The 23,989-nt window shown below is 42.5% G+C and overlaps 1 protein-coding gene across 1 annotated transcript in view; it reads left to right on the forward strand.

The window, feature by feature from the left end:
* Positions 1-262: 262 nt before the first annotated feature.
* tnr (tenascin R (restrictin, janusin)) overlaps positions 263-23,989 on the forward strand; it is a gene marked incomplete at its 3' end in the record, with an annotated part of 62,340 nt that continues 38,613 nt past the window's right edge. The window contains exons 1-11 of the mRNA XM_008285775.1: positions 263-346; positions 2,082-2,304; positions 2,452-2,552; positions 3,638-3,800; positions 5,412-5,888; positions 13,558-13,677; positions 13,838-13,981; positions 15,032-15,147; positions 18,661-18,811; positions 23,243-23,421; positions 23,764-23,854. Coding sequence (XP_008283997.1) covers positions 263-346; positions 2,082-2,304; positions 2,452-2,552; positions 3,638-3,800; positions 5,412-5,888; positions 13,558-13,677; positions 13,838-13,981; positions 15,032-15,147; positions 18,661-18,811; positions 23,243-23,421; positions 23,764-23,854 — 1,849 coding nt within the window. The remainder of the gene's footprint in view (positions 347-2,081; positions 2,305-2,451; positions 2,553-3,637; positions 3,801-5,411; positions 5,889-13,557; positions 13,678-13,837; positions 13,982-15,031; positions 15,148-18,660; positions 18,812-23,242; positions 23,422-23,763; positions 23,855-23,989) is intronic.

Here is a 23,989-nt window from a genome sequence, read left to right on the forward strand (position 1 = left end):
TTATTTATCATTTACAGAGGATAAGCTGAATGTAGTGGGACTCAGTCGACACACTGGCATGTATATACAATACATCCAGCGCTGGCCCAGGAACAAGCGCTCTAAATCATATTTATGCACAGACACCATTGTGCCAACTGTTTTTTTTTCTCCTGAAGCTTAATTTATGCTAACTCCCTCCTTCACTTTTCTCCCCCCCCTCTCTCTTGTACGACTCCTCCGCAGGTGCGAGTGGACAGGAGTGGCGAGGTTTGTTCCCAGCATGCAATTGGCACAGCAGCTCCAGCGGGCCGCCGCGCCCACAGCAAGCTGCATCCTGGCTTTGGCTCTGTTTCTTGCTCTACAGGTAAAATTGTTCAGACAAAATAGCTCTGTCTGGAGCACCTTTTTTTTTCTCCTCCTTCCATATTCAATATTTATTTATTTCTGGCAGCCCCGTTAATCACTTGACTCTGGGCACAAATTCCCCGAAATTCTATCCCGGCCAGTTTGCAGTAATAATTCAGATTGCCCGCATGTGTTCTCTGTGTTTTTAATACTTCTTCTAGAAAGCTGGAGTTTGAGTATCGCAGTCAGCCACCTTAGTTATTGCCGCTGCATTTGTCAAGCGAAATGACTTTTATTGGCAATAACAACTGGCACAATTGCAGCTCGAAATTCTCAGAAAACTGTAAAGTTCTCAATGACATATGAAAAAAAAGGTTTTTCATTTCTTTTTCTTTTTTTGGTCCCGGGTAGATTTGATCAACTCGAGCTAATTATGCAAATGTTCTCTCCACAAGTTGGTGGTGCGTCTGGGTGACTCATTTTTAACATGTGCACCTGTTTTAAAAGAAGACTCTTGTTTGGGTTTAAATATGCACTTGATTGTCACAAACACAAGGACCTCGGCCTGAGCGGCACGATTGACCAGCTGATGATGAATATAAGACATAACAGTAAGGAAACAGCAACACCAGACTGCTGTTATTACATCTCGGCTTGTAAAACAATGCTACAGAAGATGCAGCTTTTATGAGGACGACTGATGTTTTTGGCAAATCTACTGCTATGGAGTTGCCGGTTTAAGTAAGCTGAGAACACAAACTAATTAGTCAAAGATGTGCTCTTTGGTGTGGAAGTAATGTTCAGCTTCAAAGGCACTAAAAGTATTTATATCGTATGTAGGGTAAAGCAGATGAGCCCGTTGCTTAGGAAATTAACTTGTTTGCTTTTGTGCCGTTGGTTTCAGAAAGACAAAAAAAAAGAGAAGAAATGAAGAGTTCATTTGCAAAAACAGATAACTCCGTCTTCACAAACCTTCGGAAAACCCACTTTTCCTTCGTCTACCTGAGACAACATCAATCAAACTTAAGTTATCTGTATTTTTGTCAAATCCACTCAACTTCAGTTTGATTGTTTTTATCTCACAGACGAAACACAAAAAATAAGTTCTCTGAAAATCTACAAAAATGCAGTTTTTGCAAGTGAACTCTTCAAATGCAGCATCCAAAGTCTTCAAAGTATTGCTTACGTGCAGAAATCTAACTCTTGATAGATCTACAACATTGCACTATTTCTATTTCTATACTCCCACTGCACAGAGTTAGCGCTACAAATCTATGCTAACAACTTTTGTGATCTTAAATCAAACATTTTTAACAGATTACTCGGTTTACGTAGAACAAAATGCTGTGAAGTAGCCGCTCACCTGATCCAGTGGAGTTTAGACTTGTCCCCCTGTGGCTTTATTTTCATCCAATCACTCCTTTCCCCCATGAAGTAATATTTGCCTGTTTAATGGTATTTTATATCCAAATTCACTGGCAGACAAAAAAAAAAAAAGAACAACCTGAAAATATTGAACTGTCACCACAGTCTTTTGGACGTGGCCCAAAGTTTTAATGTGAAAACTGTTTTGGCAAGTGTTGCAGCCTGTGAGAAAATCCCTGTTTTGTGTCCCCTTGGATTCTTTTCTTCGTCTTCACTCCGTCATTTTGTAAATACAAGATATAAAGGATAAAAAAAAAACAACTGGAAATCCCTGAGTCCAAGCCACACACAGTGTTTTTTATTTTGTTTCGTATTATCTCTCGCTCCAGGGTGCCGCTCACGCTGCTCCATCAGGAGACAACAAGCTGGTTCGTACCACCAGAGTGAGGAGGCAGGCCCCGGGGGAGGATCAGCCCCCCTCTGCTTCCTCGGTGAACCAGACCCTGCGGGAGCAACCTGTGGTCTTTAACCACGTCTACAACATCAATGTGCCCTTGGAGTCTTTGTGCTCTGTCGACCTGGACGCCTCTGCACCACCTGCCCCAGGTGATGGTAAGGTCTTCTGATCGATCGAGTGTTTTTTGGTTAGAACTCACTGCAGCCATCTTATCTTCCGTCCTGGAGGCACCTTTCTTTCACTTAGACGCACAAACGTAGTCTATTTAGAAGTTTCTAAGACCTGTTCTTTTCACTTTCTAGGCTCTCGTGCCGAGTTGGGATCCAGACCTTCTGTGGAGGGACCGATGGATCCGACCGGACCAACAGAATACACTGAACAGACGCTGGATGCTGACAGCCAGGTGGGCGTTTTAGCAACATCATATTTGCAGCAGGAAAGCTTGAAGTGAGGCGCAGTGTTCAGGATGACACAACTCAGAGTGAGATGTGAAGAGACTTCTTTTAGAGTGAGTCACGGATGTGGATACGGGCCCACGGGACAAAGAGCTGATTCTTAAAAACAACAGCTGTTTCGGCGTCATATTTACATGTTTACGGTGATATATTCTCTTATGCGGAAATAGTAGGAAATGACTGATACCCCAGGCTTTGAAACATGAAATCTATACACTGAAAAAGTGGTTCTGCTGAATCATCCTTAATACAGAATGAAAGTTCAAAGTGGCTTCAGTGAAAATGTGACGAGTAAAAAGCAAAGTGCTCACGTTAAAAAGGCTGCTCATCGTGACGAGCCTGCAGAGAATTAACACCCTAATCTGCAGCATTCCTCGGGTTCACGGAGCTCAAGGCTATAGTTTCGTTTCAGCTGTCCAGCCCGCAGCTTCACCGCTTTGTTCAACTCTCGCTTCTCTCATAGCATTGATTTGAGCTACAGAAGCCAGCAACTGTTTTGAGAGAAAACACTCGTAAAGCCCACTCTATCTGCTCAGCATCAAACAGCAGACACACAAAGTTAGCAACTAGCAGGTGAACACACTGGAGCGTTTAGCGGCAAAAGAGACAGATATTCCCTCGGGAGATGGCAGAGAGCAAAAACACAGCTAAAAGAGAGTGAATCATGGACTTATCTTTACACAGGTGCCTGTGAGCTCGACTCCAAATGTATGATAATGTTGCTCCGTGCATGGTGGATATGTAAATAAGCACCTTTAGAGGTGATGTCTGACTAACCGTATGCTCAGGATGTTGGAGACAGTCACATTTTTCCAGTGAAATGTGACCAAATATGCCACGTTCTGCTCAATCTTTACATGTTTATAGGAACCTAACATATGTTTTGCTTTATTTAACCTTGAAAACTGACCAAAAAGATAGATTTTGGTGTCAAACATGCACAATAACTCGTAGTTGCCAGCCCACTGCAGGAATTATAAGTATGACTGCTGCACAAAATGCACTTCTTAACCAAACTGCTCTCCTCTTTCAGGTGACATTTACCCACCGCATCAACATCCCAAAAGCGGCGTGCGGCTGTCCTGCAACGATCACAATCCAGCAACTGGCCACCAGGGTGGAGATGCTGGAGAGAGAGGTTTCCCTGCTCAGAGCTCAGTGTGGATCTGGATGCTGTGGAGACAGCTCAGCCATGGGTGAGTGCTGTTTAACGCTGACATGAAAACACACAGATGAAGTTGGAGGATGTGGTTTTTTTTTGTTTATATAATCCACTTTACCTGCAGTATTTGTCCAAGAAGAGTCTTGGTGTTGAGTGCACAACAACAAGTTTTTGGAAGATGTAAAGAACCGCAAGAAAAACATTCAAAACAGGTTGCCTTATATGTGGCAAGAAGGGAAAAAAACAAGTGGTAATATAGGTAAACCAGGCAGAAAGAAAAGGAGACAGACAGCAGCAGAATATTGATGCTGGAGGGCAACTTGTTTTGGGTTTTTTTTTTCCTGCTGCAGTGTCTCGCAGTCTGAAAAGTGTGGAGAAACCTTTGTTACTGGCAAAAATTTTTTGTTCACTATTCAGGAGATGCTGCCATTATACTATGAGGGGACTAGAATGGATAGAGTTACAGAATATATTATGGCTAAAGGATCTGCTCCATTGACACCGCCACCCCATTCAAATATTTTCTGAAAACGCTCCGTCTCTTACTGTAAGAATGTGATTATCTCCAGCAGTCATGATCAGAATCAGAAAGAGGATGAAATGCTCTGCTGAGGAAGGCCAGTGAAAGGACTGGAAATGCATCGCTTTTCATAGATGTTTTGACTACAGTTTCTACCATCAAGGCTGCTGAGCCACGTAGACATGAATAAATGAACCGTGATTGGATGTTTTACCATAATTTAAAGTCTGATTTCTTTTGATATTGAAATGATCAGTTTCTTAAAATGAACTATATGTATGTAATATTACTCAAAATATTAAATTCCTTCTGGATGGTTATGTGGGATGTCTCCTGCCTTCACCCTAAGTCAGCTGGGATAGGCTCCAGCCCCCTATGACCCTAGTGAGGATTGAGCAGTGTATAGATGACGGATGGTGTAGCGCAGTTGGTTAGCACTGTTGCCTCGCAGCAAGAAGGTTGCCGGTTTGCGTCCCGGTGGGGCACCATGCAGTGTGGATTCTCTCTGGGTTCTCGGGCTTCCTCCCACACAGTCCAAAAACATCCATCCATCCATCATCTATACACTGCTTAATCCTCACGAGGGTCGCGGGGGGGCTGGAGTCTATCCCAGCCGACTTAGGGTGAAGGCAGGGGACACCCTGGACAGGTCGCCAGTCCATCGCAGGGCCACACTTAGAGACAGACAACCAAGCACACTCACATTCACACCTACGGACAATTTAGAATCACCAATTAACCTCAACATGTTTTTGGACTGTGTGGGAGGAAGCCGGAGAACCCAGACAGAACCCACGCTGCACGGGGAGAACATGCAAACTCCACGCAGAAAGATTCCGGTGCCCCCACCGGGACGCAAACCGGCAACCTTCTTGCTGCGAGGCAACAGTGCTACCAACTGCGCCACCTTGCAGCCCGTCCAAAAACATGTTGAGGTTAATTGGTGATTCTAAATTGTATAATTGTGTAATAGGTGGGATAGACTCCAGCCCCCCATGACCCTAGTGAGGATTAAGCGGTGTATAGATAAAGGATGGATGATTATTTGGGAGGATTTTCATCTTAAAATCAAGCATCATTTTAATCACGTACTAAACAGCGTACACACCTTTCCTTCCCCCTCAGGCCGTTTGGACTTCGTCCCGGGCTGCGGCGGCCACGGCAGCTTCAGCTTTGACCTGTGCGGCTGCATCTGCGAGGAAGGCTGGACCGGCAAAAACTGCTCCGAGCCTCGCTGCCCGAACGACTGCTCTGGCCAGGGCGTGTGCGTGGAAGGCGAGTGCGTGTGCGACCGCGACTTTGGAGGTGACAACTGCTCGGAGCCACGGTGCCCGTCAGACTGCTCGGGCCGCGGCCTGTGCATCGACGGGGAGTGCGTGTGCGAGGAGTCCTTCACCGGCGAAGACTGCATGGTCGGAAGGTGCCTCAACGACTGCTCGGACCAGGGCTTGTGCATCAACGGGACGTGCCACTGCCGGCCCGGGTACGTGGGAGAGGACTGCTCGCTGGTCTACTGCGCCAACAACTGCAGCAAGAAGGGAGTCTGCAAAGAGGGCTTCTGCGTGTGCCAGGACGGCTTTGCTGGAGACGACTGTAACTCTGGTGAGCTATTAATTTTTTTTCATTTATCAGTTTGATCCTCTGACTGCAAGTACAAAGAGTAGTTTATCTGTTTCAATTTCCCGAAGCAGAAATTCTTGGCAGGAGAGGTTGTCCTCCCTTAACACTTGCTGTCAGTGTGACCAGGATCAAGTAAGTCGAAAAGCAGAAATCCAGCCTAAACAGATTTCAGAATGACACTACGCGACCCTCACACAGTCGGGTCTGAATTATTGAAGAGAAGCAGGTCTCCTAAAAAATAATAGAGCAGCAACATTAGCTGCTGCGCCTCCAGCCTCAAGTCGATCTTCTTTCTAATGTAAACTGCAGTTGCTGTCACTGAGCTGGGCGCGAGATTCTGATTCATTCTCAGGATTACAGTTTAATGATTATCTTTAGAAATCATCTTGTTGGTGTTATTTATCCATTTTACCGCTAAGAGTATTAAAAGAGAAAAATACAATAAAAATAGAAATGATGCTGCTTGATAAAGAACACAAAACAAAAGTAAAGTATTTCCATTTAAGCTCCTCTTAAAATCTGCTTTTTGTTGCTCCTACAGTCAGAATATACTATCTGCCTGACATATACAGTTAAAGCTGCACCTTTGTTTAACAGTTATTTATTGATTAGTTCAATTATTTAATAATAAAAAACATTTCTTGGCCAAAAGGGACATTTTTAAACTACCTGACATCAAACCTACGTATATTAATTTCACAATCAAAACAGAGAAAAGCAGCAAATGTTTGGTCTTTTTCTAAAACAGTCATCATATTTCTCTTAACTCCCAATTGATTAACCCAGTGCTATGTGTTAATTACAGTATATGGCACAAACTGAAGCTACCCGGTACAATAGGTATTGGCAGCCATGTGCCTCACAGTGCCGAGAGTTTGCAGATAGATAAAGGCTACAGCGGGCGATATCATTCATCAGCAAGAATAAAGGAGGTAATTACTGCAACCCCCTAGTGTAGTTTTTGTATGGAAAGTAAATTTCACAAGTTTGAAAACACCCTAACAATTTTTTTTTGTGTGTGAATGTGCAGCGCTTTAAAAAAAAAAAAAGTCCCTCTGTGCTTCAAATGCAGGTGGCGGGGGGCATGACTTGCTGGACAGCAGACGGTTTAACAGCATTCATTTGTCAAAAGTCACATTCATCTGGGGAGAGAACTGTCACATTAGCTGCAGCTGAGACAGTTTCTGAGCCGTGCTTGCCTTTGTTCGGAGCCGGCTCTCTACGCCAAAATATCAGATCCTCCTCTGCCATTTGAGCTGCCTGTCAGCGAGATGACGGATGAGGACCGACAGAAGAGCGAGCGATAGAAAGACAGGGACGGAGAATTTTATTACTGAGGCCCATTCCTCTGTTCTGCCCTCCCCGTTTAATATCTCTACCCAGCGAGAGAGACCGAATTGCTTATTTCTCCGTAATTAGAGGCTAAAATAGCCAACGCTTGTAGGGGGATAGTTGGCTGAATACAAAACAAAGCAGTTCAATTACCAGAGACTTGTAGGGTTAAGTGTTTCAAGTTATCAATAGCCGAAGAAAGCAGCATGTAGCTTGGCTTCAATTATGGCAGCCTGTATTCTCCCACTATGAGAAATAATGGAGGCAGTCGAATTTAAATTGGATGTATCAGGCGTGCAGTAAGAAATAGTGTATCTTTACATAAGAAATATATCCACCCACAAAGCAGAGATCAGCCTGTGCTGAGGAGTGACATTCTGTCTTTGCAGCTGAGGTATGCTACAATCATTTCGATAAATCCCGATGCCACTGTGAGAAAGTGGCGCTGACATTCCTGCTTTGTTGACTTTGTCCTTTGAGTGCTGCGGTGGTGACAACTGACATTTACATTTCTCACCTAGTTGTGGTTACAGCTTTAAAGTTCTTGCGGCATACATCAAAGTGCGACGACGGTTCATATTGTTTCCATCTGAATGTTTATTTTATCGCCCCGTTGTGCAGCACAGCATCCGTCAAGTTCACGGCTTCATCAGTCAACGGCTTGTATCAGGTCGTCCTGTCGGATCATGGTTGCAGCCTGGAAGCCGACCGTTCAAGCCAGCTCACCTCATCGCGCAAACAAGAATTCATTTTGACAACAAACACAAACTCAAGCTGAGCGCCACGCACACAAAGAACACACGGTTTTCTCGACGCGCCATTCACGGACAGTCTGAGCAGCGTGAGAACATAATGTTATCAGGGTTTTGGCTGAAATTGTGTTGTAGCTTGTGACAAAAGTCTTTCAATATCCTGAACCATTTTCTGCACTGAAAAGAAATTGATTCTCTCTTTTTTTTTTTGTCCTGTGTGACAAAGTGTCTTTGAAAGTATATTTTGGAGGGCACTCTGCCATTCAGAAGTTTGGAGCTTCTTATTATATGATCACAACAAAATTATTAGTGGTTCAAGTTACAACGACATCTTTAACCTTCAAACTTCAAAAACTAATATGTCTTTCCAACAGCTAAAGAACAATTCTAAAACGTATAGACTTATTGTTGTATTCATTTATGATATTAATACCCTTTCTTCTTCATTATTTTTTACCATTTTAACGTGTCACCAGAGACGGCTGGTAGTCAGGTTTGTGATACCTGTGATCCAGGATGGTCGATGTTGGGCTTTGTGAATCCGGATAACAAAGTCTGACTAACTTGAACAAGACTTATGATTTAGGTCCCAAGGTGGTTCAACTTTCTTTGTTAACTCAGACTTTCTGCTTCAAACTCCGCGTTCGTTCACATTAAAAACGAGCGTCACATGACTCTTGTTCTGCTCAAAATGAAACGACAGCTGCTTCAGTCAACACGTTGTTTCATTGGAGAACAATGAGGAATCTAAAAATAATTATGATGGAAGAAAGCACCACAACTGCAAATGGTGCGAGGCAGGAATACTGGAAGAAAACTGTTAAACGTGTTAATATATAATATTTTACTGATGCAGCCGATTATTTCCAACTGACAGCTGCATGTTAAAGTTAAACTTTAAACTTAATATATTTAAGCATGTATTGAAGAGCATTTAGGTCTGACTCACTTTAATTTTTGGCCAAATCAAAGCGAAGTTAATGTTACTGATGGAATATTCTCTGTAATAAATACCAGCAGAATAATCCATATCCTGTGTTTGATCAGCTGCAGCACCAGCAGTGCAAACAGACTTGACCTTAAATCAGAGCCAAACATAAAAACATAAGTATGTGATTTCTGCATCACCAAGTAAATGCACATCTGGTTCCCATGGCAACGCGGTATTTACAGCGCGCGATACTGTAACTTCACGGCTTCATTCAGTTATATTAATAACGTATAACTCAGCAGTTTGCAGATAAACAGCTGAGAATCTGTATTGCTGAACATAACCTGAACCAGGTTAGCTCCACAGCATCAGTGACCATGGAGATCTAGCAGGTTTAAAGAGAACCGCCTTCGTGGTACCGAAAAGTCTGACTTTCGATAACCCACTAATCTGGCTTTGTAGCACAGCCCTCTGGTTCGCTCCACAGCATCAGTTACCATGGAGATCTAGTCAGATAAAAAGAGAGGCACCTTCACGACACTGAAAACTCTGACTTTAAGCTCAACATACCTCAACAACCCACTAATCCTTGTCGTACAGCCCTCTGGTTGCAACCCAAACAAAATTCAAAATACAACAGAGTAAAGCTCGGGGCGAGGAATAAAATCTCAGCATGTACTATGAATTTTACTTGAATATTACTGTAGTAGCAGCAGACTGATTTCAACCCTCATTTTAAGGGTGAAAACTGCATTACTCAGAGTTTTTTTTTTCATCACTCACAAACCCTAAAATATTGTGTTTCACGGCAGAAGTTTCATTTTAGCCAGTTTAGCAAATTAATAAGAAAAATTTCATTACACAGAGTAGCCTGAAGGTAAGTTAGTCCTCTGATGATGCACTGACCTCTTTTGTCCGCTGGAGTTTTACCGTCAAGGTCTTAGTTCAGGAGATGCTGCTCTGTCTGCCTATAATAGCATACTGATTAGACCTAATGAGACTTAAAGACTGGAGGCGAGATTCCTCAATAACCTTCAGCAAGTTGCACTTTTTGAAGCAAACCTTAGGAAACGCCTGACAAACTGGGTTTTTTTTTTGTCAATTTTTCAGAACTCAAGCAGACAAAAAGGAGTCGAGAGTTTGAATTAGCTCACAAGTTACATAAGCGGTGTTCTCATTTATGGAGATGATCATTTTAACCCAGGAGATGATTTTCTAGAGGCTCTATGTTCACGTTTGTGATTCTTTCTCTGCATTGTGCCTTGCTGTGAGCGCTTTAAACTGCTTGTCATCCTCGCCTGAGATGTGCTGCTGTTGAAAATGAGATGTCAGGATGCACCTCACCTATGCGACGCCTTTAATAGTCTATACAAGTATTCAAATCGTCTGCCAGGTGATGACCTTTTATATCGCAGCAATCAAGGGAAACACTCTTCTTCATCTTCGCTGTATCTACCAGCGATCCAGTGAGAAATTCCAAATTTAAGCTTCTGCAAACTTTGCAGAGCAACTCACGCTGCTCTTCACTTTCCGTTTGCTTTCAAGCGTCTCATCTATTAAGCCTCCTGCATGACCGCGTTCAGTCGCTCTTCTCCCCATCCCATGGATAATTGCCCCTTCTTTTGATTTGTTGTTTCCTTCCTGACAAAGCGGAGTTGAACCGATGGAATAAATTCTGGCTGCGAATGCCGCATTAGCCGTCCCTGCTGTTCTGAAATGAACAAGCCACTGTACAGCGTGTGGCCATCTGTCGAGCGTGCGAGCAAGTAGCTGAAACGGCCACTAAAGGGTCCAAAAGTTCCCGGAGGAAGGCTCGATGCTGTGCTGTCGTGTCCTGTATCACGGGGGCGAGAGCTTGTTTATCACACCATCACACCCCCCTTCACTCCTCGTGTTCCCTCTCTGTCTCTATCTCTTGTTTAATCGTCTTTCAGTGTTAATTATTTTTTCTCCTCGCCACGTCTTTTTCTTCTCCGCTGTCCGTCACTCCTCCAACTCAAACTGTTTGTACCTTCTGTCGTGTCTTCTCCTCCTTTGTGTCCTTCACTCGTCTCCCCTCCTCCCCTTTGTTGTTTTTGGCAGTGGGAGCTGTAAACACTCTTTGCTTATGCCTCCACATTTACATTCAGCGCCACCTCTCAGGTTTATGGCTCTCCACTTCAAGCCTCCTCTTGCCACAAGCGCTGGCTTCTTTCACTGGCTGGAATGCATATTCACAATGCAGACTTCTCCAGTATGAGATGTACTCAGCGAGCTGTCTGAAGTTTGTTGTTTTTTTTATGTATCACACCTGCCTACCTGACTACCGGCTGCCTCTGATCACACAAGTCAAGTTGACAGTATCTAAATGAACAGGGACAGGAGTTGGGGTTGGCTTCTGGCACGATTAAAATACTAAACATGTGAGTTGTAGCACTTATACGCTTGAAGGGTGACGCAAGATGTCTTATTTTTAAGTAAAATTATTGCTATGTGCTTCACGGATGAGGACGTTCATTAATTTTGAGTACTTGCAGATCTTTTTTTCCCCTTATTTAGTATATCCACTCAAACGGTATGTTGAGCAGCACACATCAGCCACCTGACAGGGTGATAAACGGTTGACCTGTGTGAAATGCGCCGGCGGTGGTACGACACATAGAAAAGCACAAAAGTAATTCAATGACCCATGCATGAAAGTTACTGCACTTGCCAGCTGATACATGTATATTAGTTAGTGATGCAGAAAAAAAGAATAAATCTATGTGCAATCTGTAAGTTTTACAAGCACTTTATCTTTACAATAGATAAAAAGTGGTGATTTTACCTCACGCATAGCAAAAAGCATTTGGTAAAAGCTAATTTAGCATATTTATTTTCCAAATCATAAACAAATATGAGGTTAAAAATTAGTTTCAGTCCACAATGCAGCTGACTGTATGCATGTAATGGAGCAGAAGTTCCTAAACTTGTCTGACAATACGCCGGTTTTTGAGATTTATTTCTTTTTAGTACGTTCAATCAGGATGAGGTAACAGCTAATTTGCTGTAGTTAATTTTCCCAAACTGAACAAATATAGGTTAAAAAATATTGATATTCAAGCTCTTATTTATTACATGTGCCCCTAAATGTATTCATAGCCTCAAAGTAAAGAAGAAAATTAAACAGCTGTCACTGAAATAAGTTGAAATTGACAAAAGTAATAATAAATTAAAAGTTTATGAAAATCATGACGTTGCTTTTGAGTTGTAGTTCAACAGAAAAGATTTTTAAAAACAAGCAAACGAGCATGATGGGATCTATAAACTAATATTTAGTTGAACAACTCTTTGAGCCAATCACTGCAATCATCAGGTGTTTTCTGTAACTCTCAGTCAGACTTCTGCACCTGTTGACAGGTGTTCTGATTTCACTGCTCATCAGCAACGTGCTGTAATTTGTTTGGGACAGTCTTGTTTGTTTGTTTGTTTGTTTTTAAAAATTATTCTTTTCAACCACAATTCAAAAGCAATGTCTTATTTCACTAAATTATAATTTAGCAAATTTTTATTTATTTATTTATTTTTCAGTTTCTAGTTATTTAAGTGACTGTTGTGAATTTTTCCTTTTCTTTAATGTAAGGGTGTGAATAAGTTTGAGGATGACTGTACATAGCGTACAGAGGACAATGCCCTTTCTTAAACAGCCTTGACTGGTAACCACATTAACATTTTCTATCCTTGTGGATTGACTGATGACCTGTCTGAGGATGGTGCGCCCTGAATTTACCCCAGTGTTCAGCTCTGCTGTTTAATGATCTACTGTCTTCAGTGTTGGATTGGTTGGCGCCAAAGATGTTCTGCATACGAGTAAATCTGACTGAACAGACTCGACACCAAATTATTACACATCACCTGTATGAAGGATGCACAGCTTTATTGACTGGGCTCTCTGTGAGATACTGAAATTATAAATTATGGATGTAAAAACTGTTCTGGTGCAAGTTAGAACAGAATTAGTCCATTTTCACTGAAGTAGTTTACATGTTTGACTTCTTATCACTCGTCGCAGAACAGATCGATTCTTTCATATGTGAGACGTCTGCAGTGTTTTTTTCTTCACATTTATTTTTTTCCTAATTAATTTTACAGACAACAGTTTTAATCGTCGCACTGTTTACATGCTGTCAGCTTATTAATGGTGTCTGTCATCGCTGATCAGGCTCCTGGTGTTACCGTGGGCTTTTTGAAATCAATGAATCCACACATTAAAGCATCGCTGATTCCTTTCGCCCAGCCAACATAAATCCTTTTTTTTGTTCCGTGTGCAGTCAGCCTGGTGAAGGCAGTTTGTCTGGCTCCTCATTTCAGCTCCTCCGGTGTTGCTGACAGGCACATGGTTTTAAGGATAGAGATGCTAAATGGAGGTCAAAGTCAGTGCGTATTGAATGGATAGAAAACTTCTGTAGTGCCTACAGTCATGTCTTGCTTTTAACACTGAATCCCAAAACCTGTAGTCTTGTCATATTTAGCACATCAGCAAGTTTCCACAGAGGTGACATTGTGGGTTTATGTTGTTATTTTCATTGTAAGACTGAAAAAATAATGATACAAAAGCCCAAAACCCCCAAAAGTGAATTAGGTTTTGGTAATATTTTTGTTTTTTTTGTATCAACAGTGGCCCCAGCGATGAATCTGAATGTGCGAGGGGTGACGGATCGCACTATTGACCTGGAGTGGGAAGGGTCAGTTGTGCTGACAGATTTCTTGGTGACCTACACACCAAGCAGCCCCGGAGGTATGCACAGATCCATGCCGGCCTTCAAACGCAAGGAGGCTTGTAATTGAAAATTTCAGTTGTCTCAAAAATGTCTTGAAAGCACACACACAGTTTCTTTTAAAAAAAAATAAAAATGCACCCATGTATCTGGGTATCTCTTTGCCTGTCTCTTTGTCAGGTGTGCAGCTCGAGATAAGGATTCCAGGCAATACCACCACCTGCACTATCTCAGGGCTGGAGGCAGGCATGGAGTACAACATCAACGTGTTTGCTGTCATTAACAACACTATCAGCATCCCTGCCAGTATCACTGTTTGGACCTGTAAGTGTAGCCCTGTGTGTGTTTCTAGTTGTTTTTTTGATAAAATGTTCCCATGAGAGGCGGCTGGATGTTCCACCGAGGCCGCGTTGTAATTTAACACATCGATTTACTTGCATAAAAGCGTCCCCTTCACATGCGTTCGTGCACTCGCGCAGTCGTTCCTGCAAATGCGCTCGCACCCTTTTTTCTCCCAAAGCTGTTTCTCAGTGTTAATAGACTGACGATGCCACCCGCTCCTCCGTGTGAACTGCTTGTGATTTTCACCTGCAACAACTGCTCGGCGTCGCTCGCACACTCACACCGACCTGATAGGGACGCATCCCTGTTGCTTTCACACCTACCCTAAAGTGTGCAAACTTATCAAACGCCTGAGAAAGTAATAGCCTGCAGAATATTCCATCAGCTGTGCATACGCTGACGTCGCCATTAGTGACGTCTTTGCTGGTGAAGTTGTCCTCCATTTCTCAGATAAGTGAATTTAATTTCAGTCGTAGCAGAATTTGGAGTAATAAAGTCAATTTAGGGCAATTAAGCTTGATGCAACCATTTTTCAGTGAGGATTTGATTTATCGGGTTGTCTTTGCTAAACCTAATTATAAAATGAAGAATTTGATTATCTGGAGGGGTTTTTGAGCAGAGCTGCCTGCGAAATATGTAATTTTTTTGCAAAGTCAAAGTTAAGGTTATTTGTTTTAAACTAAAGAAACTAATGTTCCAAGGGTGTTATGTATGTGTTACGCTCAAAACCGTGAAAGTAAACACGTATCCAAGCCTCGCAAAGTCCTGTCGGTACATCTTCAGAAGCAGGTATTAATGTTTTAAAGTGCTGTAAACAAGAAGTAACACACACATATATATATAAGTACGAATGTGAAAATCAATAATGCTCCTGCAGCATCACTCATAATCAAAAGAGAAGCCAACAGAACAGAAAAGAAACGTGTAAGAGAAATGTTGAGCGTTGGACACCTTACGCATTGGATGAAGTCATGATTTATGGGCTGTGTGGGTCACTGAAGAACAATAATTCGTCTCTGGCTACCTCTGCAGATCTCTCCAATCCGGATGGTTTAGTCTTCAAATCCATCACGGAGACGTCGGTGGAGGTCCAGTGGCAACCCTTCTACTATTCCTTCGACGGATGGGAGATCAGCTTCATCCCCAAGGTAGAGTACAGCCGTGTGAACGCTCAGCCGATGTGTTTGCCGACGGTGTTAACGTGACAGTGAAGCTGCAGCGTCCTTGTCAGACAGATGTTTCGCGCTTTTTGTGAAATATTCTTGATTGAAAAGAATTATTTTCAGATCTCACTAATCTTTAAATGGCTGGGAATGCGCGAGTAGGAAGAGGGAGGAAAATAACTGAGTGGATTAGGTTTTCTTGGGGGTTTTCTCAACTTGAAGCCCATACCGAATTAAACAAGCGGATTGTCTTAAGCTTATTGGCTATTAGATGGATGAGCCATTAAACTCTTTTCCAGAATAACCCCCTTCGCAAAACCATACAGGAGCCGGGTCCAAAGCCAAAAAAGCAAGAACCTTTCTCTTTCTAATTCCTGCTGTAAACTCAGGTACTCTCTGAACTCTAATCTCGCCCCCTCTCACAGTAATTGGTTTTCTCCTTTAAGGTGTTCTCAGGGGAGATATCCTTTGGTCCGGCCGGGCACTAAGCCTCAAATCTGATGTTAAGATGCTTTTTTGTATTTATTCTTGAAGCCCTTTTTAAGGATAGCAAGTTTGTGAGTGGAAAAAAGCAAGAGTGGCTTCTAATTTTATTTTACTGCTTTTAGGTCCTTTTTCCCTCCGTCCGTTCGTTCATGTCTCACCGCTGTCTGAATGATTCGAGCATCTCCCTCACCCTAAGCTCTTGCTTTTTTCCTCTCCCATCCACCACCGCTTGTTTTAAATCTGTAACCCTTTCCACTCCACCCCTCGAGACGACCCTCCGTCTCTTTTCTCTCCCCTGCTCTTCCTCCCTTCTCTGTATATGTTCTTTCCTCAATCTTTTCTCGCTTTCCCTCCTCTCTCTCTCTCTCTCTCTCCCTCTCCAGCCACAGGGGAAATCATATTATGAGTTGGCAGTCCCACCCCCCGTGGATTTAATCCAGCAGTGGGGATTGCGAATTTTGACAATCTCGTAATGGAAGTAGGCATGAAAGCTTTGGCCTATGCGAACAAACACAAAACTCACTACCCTGTAAAGAGGAAACAGAGTGAGAGAGGGAGGGCGAGCGTCTTGGAGACCCAGCGTTAACACTGTTAGAAACAGCTAGAGTCTATATATCTAACATTCCAATAAAACATTATACTGCCAGTGTTTTAGCAGCACATACCCACGGCGTCTTATAGGTTACGTGTCGGACTTTCGGTGATGAATTGGTAAAACTAAAATTGCAATTGTTGAATCAGTTTCTGTTGCGCAAGTATCGGGGTCACGTACAGTCATTAAAAGCAATCTTAGTATTTAATAATATCCTGTTTGCGACTTTTCCGTCAGGGGTTGTTTCCATTTTCCTCAAAATACAGTTTTTTGTTTATTAGTTTTTTTCGAAATGAAACTCATAAGAAGTCACAGAATGATGAGTTTCCCTGAAGCGTCCCGGCGTCGTGGTTTATCGTCAGGCAGGCGGTTAAATGTCAGAGGGTCGGGGCACATGATGAGGCTGCGCAAACCTCCAGTGTTCTCTTTAAATGAAGCATCGTGTTCCTAAGTGATGTCTGCATACATGATGGTAATTCAGGCCTGTGGTGCTCCTCTGAAGCTGCATCATCCATCCATCCATTATCTATACACCGCTTAATCCTCACTAGGGTCGCGGGGGGCTGGAGCCTATCCCAGCCGACTTAGGGTGAAGGCAGGGGACACCCTGGACAGGTCACCAGTCTATCACAGGGCTACACTTAGAGACAGACAACCAAGCACACTCACATTCACACCTATGGACAATTTAGAATCACCAATTAACCTCAACATGTTTTTGGACTGTGGGAGGAAGCCGGAGAACCCGGAGAGAACCCATGCTGCACGGGGAGAACATGCAAACTCCATGCAGAAAGATCCTGGGTGCCCCCACCGGGACACGAACTGGCGACCTTCTTGCTGCGAGGCAACAGTGCTAACCAACTGCCCCACCTGCAGCCCAAAGCTGCATCATGCTAAAAAAAAAAATGCTGTGTGGTTAAAACACAACCTGATGCATTCAAACCCACACTGTATGTGCTTAACTTGCCCCAGTAGTGTCTGAGAAACCTGTCAGGTTTTTTTTTTTTTTTTTTATCAATGCGCTCAAAGCATTAAAAACATTTTTAAAATTCAACAGCAAAGTGTTTTTTCTAGAAAACTGCGTTGCTCTTACTTTGAATACTTCATACGCTGCAACTGTCAGTTGCTTTTTATCGGAGCTCCTTTCTTCATTATAAAAACTGTTGAGTTTTACTGTCTCTTTATGCCCCCCATTACTGCCCTTAAAATACATTATGAATGATGGCATGAGAAGCATTTTACGAATTTTCACTCCAACTTCGGTGTGAAAATTCATAAAATAGGTTTTTCATCCCATCATTCACGATGATACATATTTCAGTATCTTGGCTGAGAACAGGGCAAAGCTTTACATCATTCAAGTTTTATCATTCTTTTTCTTTATATTGGAGGCAAAGTAAGCATAAAAAAAAAAAATGGATGTCTTTGTTATATTCTCTAAAAACTGAGAGACTTTCTGCCACTTTTTTCAGACACATAAAATTATATGTTGTCTAACCGAACAACTTAATTACCCTCATAAATTAGCCAAACGTATAAATGGGCAATTAAATAGTCACACATTCTCGTCGCCCATTGTCTCAATGAAATTAAAGTAATAAAAATACTAAGAACTGCGCTCCAAAAGCGACCTTGTCAGCGCAGAGAATGATGACTAATTGTGAACAAAACGACACAGGAGATGGGAGTGGGATATACTGTTATGGCAATTCATTTAGTTTAATTTAGCTTCGCCTTCATGTAACTGTAATATTATTGAGATTGAACGCCGCGAGTTGTCGGAACATTACCGTTGCATTTTACTGCCCACCCTGGTAATTTAGTTGAGGTGATTAAATGGATTAAATCTCTAATTACGGATCTGATTCAGGAAAGTAGCAAGCTGTTGTATGTTCTGCTTTAATACAAGCCTTCAAAGCGCCGGCGTTTGGGGATCTTGGACCGGCAGAACGCGTAACATCTGTCTGTCGGCGGGAAGTGCATTTTGCAACAGTGGCTCTCCGAGAACAGCTGGGAATAGCCGGGGCTCCGTATGGATGAGTGACAAGCCTTTTTGGATATGTACAGAGTGCTGCCTCTGCAGAACGTGGCCTGAGAAATATCACTGTAGCATACCCGTTTTTGCAAAGTAACACGGTTAGGGAATTTAATGCGCTAAGCCATCCAGAAGTTTAGAAATAAGTCAAAAGAAAAGGCCACAGCATGTACAGTTCAGGAAATTTACTGCATAGAAATTAGCTGCATGAGTCACTGTTTCTGTTGTAGTGGTGAGGATCTGTGTGTTTTTTTTTATCTGCCAGATTGTCTTACCTCCACTGAGAGAAGCAGTTTGTGCCTACTGTTGCTGACATTTACTCAAAAAAAGTGTGTGATAGACATGAATCTCTTCTCACTTCTATCTTTGTTTTGTTCCCCAGGACAACGACGGAGGGATGACGGCACAGCTTCCCAGCACCATCACTTCTTTTGTGCAAACTGGCTTGAGGCCCGGCGAAGAGTATACGGTGAACCTGGTGGCGCTGCGAGACCAGGGTCGAAGCCAGCCGGTCACTGCTACCGTCACAACACGTATGTATAAGTGGAAGCTGTGAATTATTTAAGATAATACTAAGGGGAATATAGCTGTTTGCTGTCTTATATTTAATATTACAGTGTTGGATGTTCACAGTAAATGTGGCCAAAGTTTCAGATGATGAGGTGAATGTATGTGAAAGTTATTCCTGTGAGCCAAAAGGCTGCAGACTGATCTGAACATTAGGTTTCCAGTGTTGTTTTCTATGTTTGTGCTGAGCTGACACCAGTTCCTCTTCATAAGGTCATCTGCTCCAGGCGCAGCACTCCCACAAAGGCAAAAAATACAGTCTTCTTAGTAAATGTATGTATAGGTTCTTGCAAAACATTCTACTTTAGCAGTATTAAAGGCGCATTAATGTACTCCAGCATTCAAATAACTGACATGGAGACAGTCACAGAATAACATTTAACCAGCTACATTACTGTTTCCATATTTAACATAGCACAGTTTCCGCTTCACTCGGCTTTTGACAGGGCCATATATATTTTTAAAAAACATATTCATGGCCCTTAATTAAAAGACCAAATCCACCGTCATGCCACAGAGTAAGCAGGTAATGAGCGTGATATTTACCAAACACACATCCGGCTGTAATCTTTATTGCTGCGGATGTTCCTGCCGTCCAGTCTCATCGGATTCAGGTTCAAACATGTACAGGTGGATTTGACAACTTTCCATTTCCAATCAAGACTGAGAAATCAATGTTACTTTGCAGGTTCGCAGTTTGCTTTTAGAACTCCACTCTGGTGAGAGGACGAGGTGGTGCTCACGAGCAGAGGCTTCCGTAAAGCCTGCCAATCAGAAGACAGCGGGCTTTTAGGGAGGGGGGCCAAACTATGCGATTTTAACAATCTTATAAGTTCACAGCTAGCTACATTGTACGACATGAATCTAATACTCTTTGGGCACAACAGTCCCAAGCTTGCTGTGTGCAGATTGCACGATGAAAACGCAAGCTGAATCGCAGCCTTCGATGAGTCGACGTGAATGCGCAAGAATAAAACGTCGTAAACGTCCATCAAGAAACTAGCGAAGCATAAACAGAGCCCTCACCCTTGTAGCATTTATATGTTTGGAAAGAAATCCCCCATCTCTTTCGCCGAAAATCGCAGTGTGTAGCGGGCTTTAGAGAGACAGATGCAAAAATAGCCTGACAGTGGATGAACCGAGGGGCGGCGTAAAGGGCCGGCCTAAGATAAGCAAGGATTTTTCAAACAATAAATGCAAAGCTACTCCGGTGGAGTCCTTGAATGCAAATATAGATCTGTTCATAATATATCCTCTTTAAAATGCAATGTAAATCAGCCATGCATCCACTTTATTCCACCTGTCATGTTGAACATAAACGAGATGCATTAAAACGCTCTGCAGTCCAGCAATGCAGCGAAACATCAAATAAAACCGGAAAAGCTTTGCAGTCGAACGGCAGATCTGTTACACTGGACTGCATTAGATTTCACAGGTGTGCCTGTAAGTGGCAGGTGAGTGTACGTCCCTGATGTAAACCTCACTGAGGTGCTGCCTGCACTCCTCACCCAGCTGACACTACTTAGACAGCTGTAATAGATCCAATTCAAGTCTCGTCCATAACAATTCAGACTGTGATGTCGGCAGTCAAAACATCATCAATTTCCTGTCAAGTCTTTGTTCATTTCGTGGGTTGTAATTAAGTATCGATTAATAATTCATGGCACTCTCTCATCAATTTTTCACGGCGGCCCACTCCATGACACCTTATTGGATAAAGAAAGAGGAAAAGACAAATTTGAAGTTACTAAATTATTTATAAGAAAGATTTATCCCTCCTTGGAGACGGGTGGAGCGCGATGAGGAGTCAGAGGAGAAGCAGAGGGAGAGCACAGCTGATGTGGGATCTGGTTCTCAGCAACTGTCTTCCTCAGGATGTTTTCTAGGACAAGACCCAAGGGGCCAATTTCTAATACATCAAGGATCAGGGTGGACCTGCAATATGTCAAGCCTGAGTCTGGGACTTATTTAGATCTCAAAAAACTCAAGGAAAAAAAAGAGCGCTGGTCCGAAATCACTCAGTGTGTGAGATGTGTCTTTCACATGACTTCCCCCTGGGGCCGGCCACAGTGAGTAATTACGCTATCACAGCCCAGCGTGGAGCCTTCAGTTTAAAAACGTGTACGCTGAAGTATCTATAGCGGCATCCTGTGTTGGTCGGTTTGCCAGGATTAAATGATTTGCACACCTTTTTCAAACACAATTGAGGCACTAATTACTTCCAATTAGCTGACATAAATTAGGCATTAACGTCATTTCAGCTTTAGCGTTGAGCTTCATTTAACTGCAGCTGAATTTAAGAAGAAAGGTTCAGATTTGAGATCAAAATTTTGTACATTTTTCCAAGACGTCTCTTAAAACAACACGTCGTACCACAGAAGTAATTAACAGGTTAATGAAATAAAGTGCTAATTATCACATTCTCCAACAGCCCATTAGCTTGACTGAAACGTCTACTTATTGGCACTGATGCTCCAACAATGAGAACACAGAGAGAGAAAATGCTGAGCGAAACCCTCGTCTGTCAAACATTTGTGTTTTACTCATCATGCCTGATGTGTTTCCGCTCTTCACTCCTAATAAGTGTTGTTTTCTGGCAATCAGCGCAGAGAGGCTTGATTCATGGCTTGTGTTTTACACCTTGCACAGATAAAGCCGAGCGTCAGGTCTGATAAGTTTTACATGATTAGCTGTCAGAAGAGCTTTTACTGATAACGCATCCGCATCGACTGCTGCAGAGCACGAATCATTAACTTGAACATTTGAGCTTTCAGCGAATGAAGGATTTGAACTTACCCAAACCAAAAGTAAGAATAAATTCTGTTAAGTCATGGTTTGGTCATTTTCATGGAATTTTGCTATTTTCAGGTTTTTTTTGTACAACTTTTACAAAACAATAGCTTAGCTTTTTTTTATTTGAAAGAAAATGGGATTTTGGAGACAAATATGTTTGAATTCTAAAACAGGAGATTTATCTTGCCCCCTTTATCTTCAGTTTATCTGATGTCAGTGACTCCCAACCTTGGTGCTGCTCCAACATATCTTTTGGCTGATGAAAATGGAATAAATAGGATACGTGAGGAGAGGGGAAAAAAGTAATTCAATGTTGACTTGTGGAATAGTTTCAACTCTTTGGGCTTCAAATGCACTTAAATGAGACTGTGAAAAATTAAGAGTTCAATACTGTTAACCAGGGATGTCTGATATTGGCTTTTTTTGCCAACATCCGACATGCCGATATTGTCCAACTTTCAATTTCCAATTCCGATATCAACCAATACCATTCATCCATGACCTATACACCAGTTAATCCTCACTATTTACAGGATTACAGTTTAATGATTATCTTTAAAAATCATCTGATGATGTTATTTATCCATTTTACCGCTTGAGTATTTAAAAAAACAACAACAATAAAAATAGAAATGGTGTTGCTTGATAAAGAACACAAACCAAAAGTAAAATATTTCCATTAAAGCTCCTTAAAATCTACTTTTAGTTGTTCCTACTCTGTCAGAATATACTGTTCAAATATTTAATATATTAAAAAAAATGTCTGATGTTTCTTAGCCCAAAGGGACAATTTTAAACGAACTGACATCAAACCTACATCCATCCATTATCTGTACACCGCTTAATCCTCACTAGGGTCATGGGGGGCTGGAGTCTATCCCAGCTGACTTAGGGTGAAGGCAGGGGACACCCTGGACAGGTCACCAGTCTATCACAGGGCTACACTTAGAGACAGACAACCAAGCACACTCACATTCACACCTACAGACAATTTAGAATCACCAATTAACCTCAACATGTTTTTGGACTGTGTGGGAGGAAGCCGGAGAACCCGGAGAGAACCCACGCTGCACGGGGAGAACATGCAAACTCCACACAGAAAGATTCCGGGTGTCCACACCGGGACGTGACCGGCGACCTTCTTGCTGCGAGGCAACGGTGCTAACCACTGTTCCACCTTGCAGCCCTCAACCTATACCGATATATGTTTATTACTGCAGCCACACTTGTTGACGCGCTTCACAACGCAGTTTGATGATCATTTGTGCGCTGGTAAATCCAGGCATTATTTTATTGGTTTTCATTACAGGCAAAAAAAAAACAAAAACGATGAAGATATTGACAGGTATTACATTTTTATGCCAATATCAGACATCCCTACTCTTAACTTATAGACTTGTGACCTGTGATAATGAAAGCATGTTCAAAAAGAGCAAGTTATACAAAATCAAAAGTGTTAAATTGGCATTACAAACGTCAACAAACACCAAGATGCAGCAATACACAGCAAGCTTGATTAGAGCTCCCACCGTGGTGCCTCAGCTTTGTTTACAGAACAGGACACTTTATAATTCTGCTTCTTTCTTTTTTTTTCTGTTTCGCAGTGATTGATGGTCCGACTCAGCTGATCGTGCGCGACGTGTCAGACACCGTGGCGTTTGTGGAGTGGACGCCACCAAAAGCAAAGATTGATCAGATTGTGTTACGATACGGCCTCGTGGGAGGAGAAGGGCCGCGGACCACCTTCCGCCTTCAGCCCACACTCAGCCAGTACTCTCTGCAGGTGTGTGTTTAATCATGTCCTCGGGTCACAGATCTGATCATACGCTCACATTATGGGGGCTCACCTGCCATCTGTGGAGAGATAAAAAAAAAAAAAACAGCCCTCACAAGATAAAAAGTTTATCTCTGGGTTGAGACTTGGCTGTAGGGTCATTATGCTGTTCTAACAAATGTAGCTACTTCCTGGTAAACGTGTGTGTGTGCTTGTCATGCTTGTTAAATTATCTGATCTAGTCTGCCTGCCTTCTGTGTCTGGAGATAAAACAAAAATGACAAAAAAAAATCTATGCAAAGAGATTAAACAGTCTGTCTATTTTATTTATTTTTTTCTCCCATTCCACAGGTTCTGCGTCCCGGCGCTCGTTACGAGGTGTCTGTGAGTGGTGTGAGGAAAGGAAACGAAAGCGGATCCATTTCCACTGAATTTACTACCGGTGAGGTCTGACAGCGAGCAGATGTGGTGATAGTGGTGTGCGTGATCCTGCGCCTGCCTCTGAGAATAGAACAGCAATGACATATGGCCTAATGTACGCCACACGGTTTATCTGTGTTGGATAGCGTAGCGAACA

The sequence above is a fragment of the Stegastes partitus genome, unplaced genomic scaffold (genome assembly GCF_000690725.1).
Source record: "Stegastes partitus isolate 25-593 unplaced genomic scaffold, Stegastes_partitus-1.0.2 Scaffold415, whole genome shotgun sequence".
NCBI lineage: Eukaryota > Metazoa > Chordata > Actinopteri > Pomacentridae > Stegastes > Stegastes partitus.